At 40.5% G+C, this 13,461-nt stretch overlaps 1 protein-coding gene across 1 annotated transcript; it reads right to left on the bottom strand.

Annotated features, from left to right (window-relative positions):
- Positions 1 to 550: 550 nt before the first annotated feature.
- Positions 551 to 1,207, bottom strand: LOC139116400 (uncharacterized). Its single transcript, XM_070679036.1, has one exon. It carries the CDS (start codon positions 1,205 to 1,207, stop codon positions 551 to 553), a length of 657 nt encoding a protein of 218 aa, XP_070535137.1.
- Between the last annotated feature and the right edge of the window lie 12,254 nt (positions 1,208 to 13,461).

Below are 13,461 nucleotides of genomic sequence, written 5' to 3'. Positions count from 1 at the left end.
AATGAGTCCTTGGCCTCTGTTAGGTGCACGTGCTAAGAGTCTCACAATGGAACAAGACTATTCAATGTTCCTTCAAGAATGTCTGCTTTAAGTCACAAAAGAATCAACTGAATTGCTTACCGATTTTGTGTAGGGTTGTATAAGACTATCGCATCAACAGGTTCAAAACTGTTCCATCAAAATGGTCTTTACAAGCAATCTTGGCGAGAACTATAGCTGGTCGCCTTCAGGGATGTCAACTCCCTGGCGGTGTCTGAACTAAAGTGCTAAAGGCATGCTATGAATGGATACTTGTGCGCATTGCGTACTACAAAAGGTAAACATTGAAGGGCGGATATTGATGGTGACTCTTTGCGTGACTTTGAATTTGTAAACTATGACCAAATAAAGGGATGTTGATTTTGACCGTAACATTCCGGTCCCCTAATTGTGTAGATGTGACTCGGAACAATTATAAATTCAATATTCTAAACTGGTCAAAATTCAATCTAACTAAACAAACATGAATAATATACTGTTCATATATCGCTAATAAAAAAGATTAAAGCTCTTAGCTGTTCTTGTGTCCTTCACACAAATCTTCGATGGTGTTGGCCTCCAGGAGCACACACAACTTGTCCACCAGGCGTCGTAGAGTAGCCATTATGGTCTTGTCTTCTGCAAACCTGACGAGCTCCTTCTTGTCTTTCATCACTTCGGTGATTCTGCCCATGGACCAGGAGTTCCTCGGTACTGTGTTGTCGACGATCAACACCACGTCTCCAGCGTTGAGGTTTCTTTTGATCTCAAGCCACTTCTGTCTCTCTTGTAGTAATGGGACATATTCTTTCATCCATCTCTTCCAGAATATATCCACCAGGTACTGCACTTGTCTCCATCGGCAGCGTATGCAGTTGTCGTTCTTCTGAACCTGTTTTGGTTTTAGCATCAACAGGTGGTTGGGTGTTAATGCCTCTAGATCGTTCGGATCTTCTGACAGCCTGGTGATTGGTCGGCTGTTTATTATGGCTTCCACTTCAAAGAACAGTGCTCGGAGTGCTTCATCTGACATGCAAAGTGGTTGTTCTTTGAGCAAGGAAAACATGATTTTCCTAATGGTTCTGATGTGACGCTCCCATACTCCTCCAAAGTGGGAACCTGCTGGGGGTTGAATTCCCAATTGATGTCTTACTGGTGGAGCGTCTCCTCTATCTTCCCTTGGTTCCATCTCCTGATACTCTCCTTCAGCTCATTGTCGGCTGTGATGAAGTTAGTCCCGTTGCCTGATCTGATGGACCTAACTTGTCCTCTTCATGCTATGAATCTTCTGATGGCGTTGATGCATTAATCGGTGTCTAATGAGCAGGGTACTTTTAAGTGTACCGCACGAGTTGCCATACATGTGAAGATCACTCCATATCTCTTCTCAGTGACATGGCCACCTTTGACCTCCATTGGTCCGAAGTAATCTACACCTGTGCGAGTGAATGGCAGCTCTTCAGGGGTGAGGCAGTCCTTGGGTAGGTCTGACATCTTCTGCTCACAAACTTTAGCTCTATATTTCCTACAGATGACACATTTGGCTACGAGGTTGCGGATTGCTGTAGGCACCCGTAGAATCCAATATTTCTCTCTTTGCTTTGCCAGCATCGAGTTCCTTCCAAGATGTGCGACTTCTTTGTGGGTTTCTTGGAGTACGATTGTTGACACTGGTAAGTCTTTAGGCGGCCCTATCGGGTGCTTGCTGTCTGTGACACTGAGGCATGTTCCAGGCTCCGCCAACTCGTATTATTCCTTTATCCAAATTGGGTCCAGCTTATATAATGGGCTGTATCTCCTGTCTTGCTGTAGGATTTCCATTTTTTCTGGAAAATGCTTCCGTTGCACATACTTCATGATGGCATCTTCTGCCCTTTGCAGATTCTCTAGTGAAAGAGGGGGATTCTTTTTTCACAGCTCTTCTCTATAATATCCGCGTTGATGTCTTCGCCACTTATTTTCTTTTGTGGCACTTATTTTGAAGTTTTTTCTTCGCTAGCAGGAACCATCCGACTATCTTCTTTAGTTTCATCATGCTGGAATAGCATAGTAGGAGCTTCTCTACCCCAAACTCTTGCTCTACCAGAATCGTGTGGTACACAGATGCTTCCTGCTTGACTTCTGGGTCCTTATTACATAGCGCTCTGGAGATGTCCTGTGGTGTAGGCCATTCGCTTTTTCTCTTCCACAGGAAATCTGGTCCTCACAGCCATCTTTTCTTTTGCAGAAACTTGTCTACTGTCAGTCCCCTAGATGCGTCGTCTGCTGGGTTGGCTTTTGTGTCGACGTACTTCCACTCTTTACTATCTGAACATTCATGTATAATGTTGAGCCGGTTGGCTACGAAGGTGTGGAATCGGGAGGTTTCATTGGCACAGTACTTAATCACTGATGTGCTGTCTGTCCAGAAGTATACCTTGTCATTTTTAATGTCGAGTTCTTCCTCCAACATTCTGTTCATTCTCACGGCAAGTGTAGCTGCTGTCAGTTCCAGGCGTAGGATGGTTATATTTTAGTGGTGCAACCCTTGTTTTTTCCCATAAGGAAGGCACAGTGAATTCTTCCGTCTTCATTTATGAGTCAAAATATGATGCGACACCATATCAATATTCACTGGCATCAGAAAAGTGATGTATTTCATGTACCTTAACTTCGCCAAAGTCTGCTGGTTTGTAGCACCTCTGAGCTGATACGTTTTCTAGTTTTGGAAGATCTGATAGCCATCTTTGCCATTTCTTGCCATCATCTGCTTTGATCCTTGCATCCCAGCCAATACTCCTACAGCACAAATCTTGAAGTAGTATTCTTGCAGGAAGGATAAACGGAGTTGCAAGTCCAATGGGATCGTATACTGAGCTGATAATTGATAGTATGCCTCTTCTTGTTGCAGGCCGGTATTCAATGTTGATCTTGAATCCTATTGTGTCAGACTCGACCGACCACGAAGTACCTAGGGCACGCTCTACTGGTAGGCAGTCATATTCCAGCTTCAGGTCTTTGATTTCCTTAGCTCTTTCTTCTTTGGTATAGTCTCCAATACTTCACTGCTGTTGCTCACCGACTTCATTAGACGGAAACCGCCCATCTTGCAAGCAGCAGGCAGATCTTGTGTCAACTTGATTGCCTTCTTCGCATTTTCCACCGACTTGAGGCAGTCATCTACTTAGAAGTCTCTCTTTATTGTGTTGATAACTTCCTTGTTGAAAAGGTGTCTGTTGTCTTCGGCAATCATGTGTGGTGCTGTGTTCGCACAGCTCGGGATGATACTGCACCGAACAGGTGAACCATTATTTTATAGACTCTTGGAGGGCTCTCTATGTTTCCATCTGGCCACCAATAGAAGCGTAGACAGTCACTGTCCTCTTCTTTAACCTTTACTTGGTGGAACATAGCCTCTATGTCTGCTATTAAAACGATTGGTTCCTGTCGAAATCGTAGTAACACTCCTAGTAATTATTCCTCAGATCCGGCCCTTGTAGTAATAGGTTGTTCAACGACACCCCTTGGAACTTCGCTGAACAGTCAAAGACAACACGGATCTTCTCTGGTTTCTTCAGATGATACACTCCATTGTGGGTATATACCACACCCTTCCATCGTCTAGATCTAATTCGTCATTAGGGACTTGTATTGCATATCCGTTCTCAATTATATCTGCCATGAACTTCTGGTAGTCGGCACGAACTTTGGGTTGTTTCTCAACTTTCTTTCGAGGTCTTTAAAGCATAGTAAGGCATACTGCTGGTTGTTGGGTAAAACACAAATGGAACTATTTTTCGATTATAAGATCTTGAGCATTTTGTTATAATCTTTTTAAAAATCATCAATCTAACAGTGTTTTTGTGTGAAGACGAGGGCAAATTTCATAAATTATTGATAATTGCACAATCATCAAATACATCTCTAACAAATTTTACATTTTTGTCTAGCTTTTCGCACTCTCAGGAAAGGAGAACCCATTAAATGTAACTGATTTGTCAATTTTGTTTAGGTTTAAGTCAAAATACAAATTCCCTTTCCAAGGTTGATTTGTAGGCATTTGCTATTCTCACCAAACGATGCATGATAAAATTTTAAATTTTCGATGGGAAAATGGCCTTCTACCTCTACCCAAATCAGTTCTGCTGTAGTGTATGTTTTTTTGGTGATCTTTCTTTCAAATGATTTGGTAGATGTTAAGAAAATGTCTTGTACATTTATTTATTTCATATACAAGGAAATGAGACCTGGTAAATTTGATTAAACTACCCTTTTCTTGTGAGTGTGCTAATTAATGCTTGAAAATTTTAAAAAATCACTGAACTATTTCAGCCCTTCTATTAAAAATGAACTATTTTTGGTAGATGCAAAGAAATGTAATCAATATCATCTGTCTGTTGAAACCTTAAAATATTAATGGCAGGAACCAACAGTTTTTGTCTGGAATTTTAAGGGACTGTACAGAGATGTCTTTGCAGCTTTCAAGGACCACTCCGAGGAGACCCTAAATCTTTTAGAGACCACACTGACTTGACCTTGAAACTTTCAGGGACCACCCAGATGAGTCCTTGAAACTTTTAGGGACCACCCAGATGTGACCCTGAATCTTTCAAGGACTATCCTGATGTGACATTGAAACTTTCAGGGACCACCCAGATGAGTCCTTGAAACTTTCAGGGACCACCCAGATGTGACCCTGAATCTTTCAAGGACTATCCTGGTGTGACCTTGAAACTTTCAGGGACCACCCAGATGAGACCCTGAATCTTTCAAGGACTATCCTAAAGTGACCTTCGCTCGTTAGCTTGTACATTCACAAGCATTACTTGGTAAAGCTGACAGGCAGACGATTCACTGAAAAGTATTTGGTTCAAATTCCTGCACATACAGTGTCCATATTCATGACGGTCGAAGTTAAGATTATGTAATGGCTTAACACGGCGTCCTCATTGCTCTGGTGTGTGACTGGTCGGCCAGCTTCGAAACACTTCTTTGCATATTTATCACGTGATGAGATCTACAAGGCATGTTCTCCCCGGCATAAATGTGATGAACTGAGCAGTTGACTTACCGGTAGACAAGCGTCTTGACGATTAATGGTAATGTACTCGCTCGTTGAAGTATGCTGTCGCTAGCCGACGAGCCGCTGGTCTGAACAGTAAACAATTCGCAAACAATCATTTCAAGATGGCATATTCCATTTTAACCTACAGGGGCACCAAGGGCACATCGGGCGATTGTGAAAGGTCCCGGGTAAGGTACATGTTGCTCTTTTGTGCTGTAAAGTTTTCTTACCGTTTAAAATACTGTGGTTGTATGTTACAGTCTTCATGATTAATTTGGAGATGTAGTCAATGATACCTTTTCTCGTTAAGCGAGACACCGAATCGTACACCAACTAATATGGTCCTTGCTAATTGACATATTAAAGGTTATGGGTAACATTCTTATGAGACTCTACAGTTTCAAGTCGAGTGTGTAAACGGCGTGACGTTCGAATGAATTTTGTCCGCTGCACTAATTCCTTCATCGGGAAAGGTTACCGATTCTGAATGTAGGATGTCCATTACCCCAATTATTTAATGACAGGACTACATGGAAAGCAACGGAATACTGGGTATTGCGGATAAATTTGATGTCTGTTACCACAGCCCTTATCGGAGTGACACTGACAGTGCTGTTCCCGATCTCGACAATGATGTCAGCAACTGTGACCGTAGCGTGAACATGACTAAGACTATGAGTCCTTGAAACTTTGAGGGACCAACCCTAGTTGTCCCTGAATCTTTCAAGGACTATCCTAATGTGACCTTGAAACGTTCAAAGACTGCCATTGCAAGACGAGTCCTTGAAACTTTCAGGAACCACCCTGATGTGACCCTGGATCTTTTAGAGACCACTCTGATGTGACCTTGAAACTTTCAGGGACCAACCTGAGGTGTCCCTGAATCTTTCAAGGACTATCCTAATGTGACCTTGAAACTTTCAGGGACCACCCAGATGAGTCCTTGAAACTTTCGAGGACCACTTTGATGTGTCCCTTAATCTTTTTAAGGGACCACTTAGATATGACCCCTAAACATTTTTTAAGGACTGGCCTAGAGAGGCACTTTGAAATAGTAAAGAACCAATCAGATATGATCCCGAAACCTTCAAATGCATCCAGGTCCTCTAAACAATACAGCAATCATCAAGTTTTGACCTTTAATCTTGACATTTTCAAGAATGTGTATCAATGAGATGAATTATCCTTAAAAATTGTCAAAAAGGATAAATTTACAATTTTTGAAAAGCAGATGGCTTTAAATACTACAATTTTTATACTACTTTAACATTTAATTCGATAATTACAGTTTTGATATTTTCACCAGAAAAATTGATAATTACTAAATGCTTTGAGTAAACCCTCTCTTGGAGAGCATATTCTGTGACTTTTACTGTTCATCTTATAATCACAAAATAGTTCCAATTGTGTTGTAGTCGAACTCTTTCAGGTTTGAATGGAAGTCTCATTTTGTAGTGTCCGTCCACTAGCTCAATAGTTTTGTTTACTTTATGCATGAACTTCTTGCCTTCTTGGGAGTGTTCCCTTTTGTCATCTATCATGCGCTCAGGAAAATCAAGGTCAATGGAATGTTGCACTAACCTGTCTCGTTTATCCAATTCTTCCATATCCTCTACGGCAACAACTTCTGTTGTCCTTTTTCTTTCAATCTGACTACGTGCCAGGGGATCCATCTTATGCATGTTCTGCATGCGTGAGGGGTTGAATCCGGACAACGTATCATTTCCAGAGGGTAAATACTGCTGTTTCTCCAGTGCCTATCATCAGTACTATTTCGGCATCTATTCTTGGAAGCCTTATATCCTTCAAATGCGGCCATCTCATGAGATCTTCTTGACGGGGAATGTAGTCTTCAGAGACACCTATCTCTGGTTTATTGCATACTTTTTTCAGCTCTACATGTGGCTCTGAACAGTCTAGGTCATAAACATCTATGCCTGTGACTTTGTCGCAGGTGTGGGTGCCTAAGCCATTCACTGTGTTTAACGTCAGCTTTGTCTTTTTGCCTGTGGCTCCACGTTTCTCTGTAACGTTCCTGTGCAGAGATCCTGCATAATCATCTGCTTATCGGGTTTTGTCATGGCATATAAGCCTTCCTTTTGACGTTTTGACTATTAAAATAGTTTAGCCTTAAGCGTAGACAGTTGGCTGCAGCACGCCTTGCTTTGTTCCATGAAGAGAATCTGTCAAATCGATCAATTAATCGGTCATTTGAGCTGACTACTCTTGAACTAGTCTTCAGCACATTGTGGTTGACACCCTTCATTTCTGTGCTCACTTCTACTGCAGTTTCATCATTGCAGTCAAACAGAGACACTGATGTTTGTTGGAAACCACTCTCCCACAAGAAATGTGGCCCTGTCAGCCATCTCGACTCTTGAACCAGTTTGCTAGCTGTAATACCTTGGCTAGCATTGTCACTTGGGTTTACATCTGTACTGACATACCTCCATTGATCCGGCACAATCAGCTCTCTTATTTGCTGAACCATATTTGCAACATAGGTGTGGAAACACTCAGACTCATTATTTATGTATCCAAGAGCCACTTTGCTGATAACCCAAAAATACTGTTCCAAATCTTTAAACTGCAGCTCAATCTCGATGTAACCACTTATTATGGCTGATAGCACCGCAGTTGTCAGCTTGAGACGTGTGATGGTGAACTGTTTATTTAATGGTGTTACCCTGGCCTTACCAATTACAAGGAGCAATGTACATTGCAATCCTTGTTGACCTTTCTAAGGTAAGTGCTTTTCAACAGCCAGGTTCTTGACAGTTCTTTGACTTGCTAAGTATTCAGACGTTCCAAATCTATAACACTAACTCTCCACCGCATTCTTATCCTAAGATATTCAGGGATAGGGTCATCCCAGTCTGCATTACTTCTGCACAGTTCTTGCAGAATAAGTTCCCCCTGTTAAGATGACCGGTGCCACAAAATGCAGTAGCTCATACACAAAACTAATAGTTGCAAGAACTCCTCTATGCGTAAATAGTAGATCATGTAATTCTATTCTGAACTTGAAACATCTCTTTCAACGCACCATGTCATGCCTAATGATCAGTCAGAGTGTTGACCTTTGTGAGACTTGGTACTTGGTACTTCTCTCTAGTTGGAGATCCACTTGTGCAGTTGCGAACCAACCTTGACACACATAGCTGTGCTTTCATTGACCAGGTCAATAGCCTTGCTAACCTGGGCAGAGACTTAAGCAAATAATCGACGTGGATGAATGGATGAATCTGCCTACTTCTTCACTAGACTCCTTCTCTCCATCATCTGCTGCTCTTTTAAAACTGAAATTGGCACATTATGGTGCGCTGGCCGCACCAAACAGGTGTACTGTCATTATATACTCACACGAGTCTTTGTCCAAATTGCCATATCGTCCCACCATAGGAATCTCAGCAGTTCCCTGTCTGCCGTTACAGATACTTCTTCTTCCCTCAATCAGCTCAAGACTCCTACCAGGCAATTAGTGAGATCTGTGTCTTGAAGGAGACAATTGTTGAGTGATATTTAGAGATTATTATCCAATATCGCCTGTTCCTGTGTCGTACCAGCATGCTGATACCACATAAGGAACAGACGATATTTGGTAGTACCCAATTCTTCATATACCATGCCTAGACTTTTCACCAATACTTACGAAAAACCTTAAATATCAAGGTTTTACTTTATCATGCCTTCTGCATAAATATCGAATATTTGTGTGAACAGGTTTCATTCATAAACTATATCAAGAAGTCAACATCATGCGCGTCATAACGCCAGGAGTCCTCCATATCTCAATGAACCCCAAGATTGCAGGGTACAAAGGAAAAGGTCTTTACCATTCATGTGACGAAATAACAAAAGTATTGGCATAAGGAAGCAGTCTGTCGTTGTGCATTCTCCCAAAGACAACCACCAAGTATCCGATCAGCCATCGGATATCTACAGGTATTAAGAATTCTTTCCTAATCTTTAAATAAAAATTCGGGTGGAGCTACATGTTGCCAACACAGTTTTTTTCAAAGCAATATTTCTCATCAAAGATGATAAGGAAATACCCTTATACTATATATTTTCAAAAGCAGAGACTCTAAAGTTTAGTATGGTAGCAGTACTTAACACGTAGGATGAAGTGGGTGTATATTTGGGGTAAAAAACCTCATTTTGGTATTAATGATAAAAATAAATTTAAGTAAAAAACTTGACGCTATTTTCTGAAATGTAATATTTCATTAGAAAGAAGAGTATATGTAGAAAAAAATGACTATTTTGTTTTGCATTATCTATCCTCATTCTAAAATGGTAAGGGTTGAAAGACTGACACTGAAAAAAGTGATTAAAATCATGATTAGCAAAATTAAAATGCCTCTTATTCAAAATGTAAGAACTTTATTGCCAAACAAAATAGTCGTTTTGTTATGTAGCATTTAAAGAACATAATGTGAAAATTTCAGAAAATTTGAACCAGCCAGAGTGGAGTTAAATTCTTTGGAAATCGGGTAATTTGCATACATTTACATAAATAAACACTTCTGTCTCATGCAACTTACAACTGCTTGACAAGCTAAAAGGTGAACCCTACCAATATTTTAATCTTGGGTTAACAAATTAATTAAAATTGAATGAATATTTGCGAAAGAATGATTTTTGAGCAAAATACGCCATGTTAAATGCAGCGCCCCCTTAAGATGCTGCCAGGAAGAACAAGGGAGAGTGTAGCTTTTACAAAATCGTTTGCTAGTGGCTGAGGGTTTTTGTCTAAGTTTGATGAAGTTTACTTCACCATTGAGGCGCTGTGCATGAGAATGCTCGTCCACCATATGATTCAAAGTATAGCTTTGTTCCTTCAATAGACATTTAGCAGATGAACGAAGTCATTTTAGTTTGCTTTCCTGGATGAGGTAAGTTATGTGAGTTGGTGCAAATGCCCCGAGTGCTTTGTATCACAGACAAAGAGAAACACTGTTTCTCTTTGTCAGTGTTTGTATGTATAGTAGTATAAAGAACTTTTAATCTATGTGACGCCGTGACACTTACGTATGCGATTTATATGCATGGATTGATAGCAATTTGTGAGGTTATGATGGTATTGTCGGTTACGTGGTAGCGTGTCTGGGCCGGCAAGGCTGGTATTCCAATGTTGAAGGATGTAAAGACGACTTGAGGCAGCAAGTACTATAATCTAAGATGCTACTTTATTACACTAAGCACTAAGCTACGTACATAGAGTGATGCTAAGCTGGAGACTGACTTGAGTACACGCGGGCCAAGACAGATATACATGCCCTCATGAATAGTAATGACAGCTCATGAATAATAATGACATGACACTATGTCACATTCCTCCCTCCTTATTTTGATGGAGACAGGGAGTCTACATCACTACTATGGCAAATTATTCAGAAAATCAACAAAACTTAAAATGAAGCAATACAATGCTAGTACAACTGAATCTAAAAGAGAGTACATGACCAAAAAACTATTGTTTCAGTTGGGTACAGCTACCTGGGCAAACACCATTATTATAAGTGATGATAATTCAACATGCACTTTTGAAAAGAGTGTATATCAGGTCACTACAGCCCTTCACACATCATTCATTCACCTTCAAACACTACCGTACGTCCGAGCTCTACATCCGCGACAATGCGTCTGCATTTGTATATTTGCTGCCCTTCTTGTACTCATTCATAAATTAATGCTCTTGCAGTATTAAACTCCATCGCAACAACCTACGATTTTTACTACACATTTTGTCTAACCAAACCAACGTATTGTGATCTGTTTGAACTGTAAACTCTCGTACAAGTAAGGATTCAAGTCTTCCACAGCCCAAACAACGGCTAAACACTCTCTTTCTGTAGGTACTGACCTGGATGTTCTTCTCCCTGTCATTATACTGACAAAAACCGCACCAGTACCATGGTCGGACGCGTCAGGAAGCTGACAGAACTGGTGATGATGCTAAAGCATCTTTCAGCTTCTGGAAAGCATCCTCACAGCTCTGAGTCCATTGAACATTGACTGGGCTATTTTTCACACCAGTTCAGTCAATGGGGTCGCAATGCAAAGAAATTTGGGTAAACTTCCTGCAGTATCCTGCTAATCCTAAAAATGATCTGACATCACGCTTTGTCACTGGTGTTGGATAATTGACAACAGCATTAACCTTATCTGCCATAGGTTTATTTTTCAACTTCCAGCACGGAAACCAATGAAAGAAACCTCACTGCTACCGAGATAGCATTTAGTTGGTCTAGCAGATTAGTTATTAACTACGTATACCTCTCAAATATGCTACACAGATGTTTAACATGATCTTCCCATGAATGATCATGTGGACCCAAGTCATCCATGTACGCTCTTTCTCTGGGCTGATTATGTCTTATCCATTAGCCTGTGAAAAGTGGCTGGCACATTTTTCATCCCAAATGGCGTAACAGTAAACTCGTACAGTCCAAAAGGAGTGATAAAGGCGGACTTCTCCCGAGCACGTTTGCTCAGGGGACTTTGTCAATATCCCTTTGTGAGATCAATAGTCAATATATAATTCGATCCGCCGATTTCCTCAATCAATTCATCTTGTCTAGGCATAGGATATGCGTCAGATACTGTAACCTGATTCAGTTTCCTAAAGTTTACACAAAATCTAACTCCACTAGTTTTTTCCTTCACTAAGACGATCGGCGAGGCATAGGGACTCTTTGATTCAGTAATAATTCCAGCTTTCAGCATTTTCTACAGTTCCCCTCTAACGGTCTTGTCTGTTTAGCTGCCTGCGGTAGACAATATGGCTTCTGACAAATTGGAGTTTTCTCAGTAGTTATCACTTCGTGTTCTACCTGATCTGTACAACCAGTTACATCAGTTAAAACATCACTGTACTCTTGCAATATGTGTAACAGTTCTGCACACAGATCCATAGTTACCTAATCTGCAATTACTACATCTGTCCAAGTCTCGTTGCTCTGATCTTTCATTGTATAGTACAAAGAGTTTTCTATGGCTTTGTTACATACAGCATCAACAGTGTCAACAAAATACACCGGTTTATTTCTCTCTTTCCATGCTCTGAGCATGTTGATATGACAAACCCGCTTAGGTTTTCTATGGCCACCTCGCTCAATTTCGCATCAACGTTTGAGATTTTCCTCACCACAGTCAATGGTCCTTGCCACTTAGCACTCAATATATGCGTGGAGGAAGGTAAGAGTACAAGTACTTTATTACTATTCTTAAAGGAACGTTTCCTTCCTCCCGATCATACCACCTTTTTGTCATGCCTAGGCTTTTTTCCATGTTCTTCTTGACAATTTTTCTCGCGTCGGCAAGCCTGTCTAGCATCGTTATTACGTTTTGCACCAAGTTTTCCTCTTGTGAATTTTTCTCAGTCCACTGATCCTTGATCACAGCGAGTGGTCCCCTTATACTTCAACCATACATTAGCTCTAAAGGTGATACTCACTTGTGGTACTTCTCTGTACGCAAAAAGAAGGTCCGGCTAATATCGGTCCCACTCCTTCGGGTCTTCTGCTACAAATATTGTAGCACGGCCTTGAGAGTGCCATTTCCTTCAAAGTGATATGGGCTAGTTTTATTCTTTGAGCTTTTCAAATTAGGGAGCATTCAGTTATTACGGCAGGGGGTGGGCCGGCGAAATCCAGGGGGGTCACCTAAATTTGAAAACTGGAAAGGAGGGTCATGTATTTTTCAGACAGCTCAGAGGGGGTCACTTAATTTTCATAAGTATCCGTCCCGTCAAAACGCAGTTTCAGTGTCAGAAATAGTCTGGGAGATAAAAATGATTTGGAGCATGATTTCTTTCTCTGAGGTCATTTAACTGTAAATCTGAACAAAAGTGTGAGTGTCTGTCACATGAACATCTTGACTTAGCAATTCTGAGGCTTGTCTTATTGTAAATCGAGCTCACTGAAGGCAATGAACAATTCTATTACTCACATATTAGAGATTTAGCAAGTTTTGTCTGGGAAATTATTTGACAGTTATCTGTAGACTACTAGTACCATGATTGAAAAGTGAAATTATACTTTTAGGTGAAATTCCAATATCATACTTGTTGTCCATATCTGAACTTTCAAATACCCTATTTGAATCAAGTACATTTGTATCAATTATCAAGCACCTACAAAAGCAAAAATTAATTTAGTTTAGCATTGTAAAAAATTATTCATTGTTTTCTCACAGACTCAAATGTATATTGAATCAACATTTTGGTGATATTCTAAAATCCAGTTTCGTGCACAAATATCAACCTTTAACCATCATAGTCTAACTAAGTACTTTAAAATGAATTATTAAACGTCTATAAATACACGAATTTAAATAGTTTTGTATTGGAAAAAACTATTAATAGTTTCCGCATAGACTACCATGTATAGTGA

The sequence above is a fragment of the Ptychodera flava genome, chromosome 17 (genome assembly GCF_041260155.1).
Source record: "Ptychodera flava strain L36383 chromosome 17, AS_Pfla_20210202, whole genome shotgun sequence".
Classification (NCBI taxonomy): Eukaryota; Metazoa; Hemichordata; class Enteropneusta; family Ptychoderidae; genus Ptychodera; species Ptychodera flava.
This window is presented reverse-complemented; position numbering and strand designations above follow the sequence as displayed.

Bases quoted from the DNA above. Each gene is read 5' to 3' on its own strand.
- LOC139116400 (XM_070679036.1), bottom strand. From the start codon at position 1,207: ATGGAACCAAGGGAAGATAGAGGAGACGCTCCACCAGTAAGACATCAA.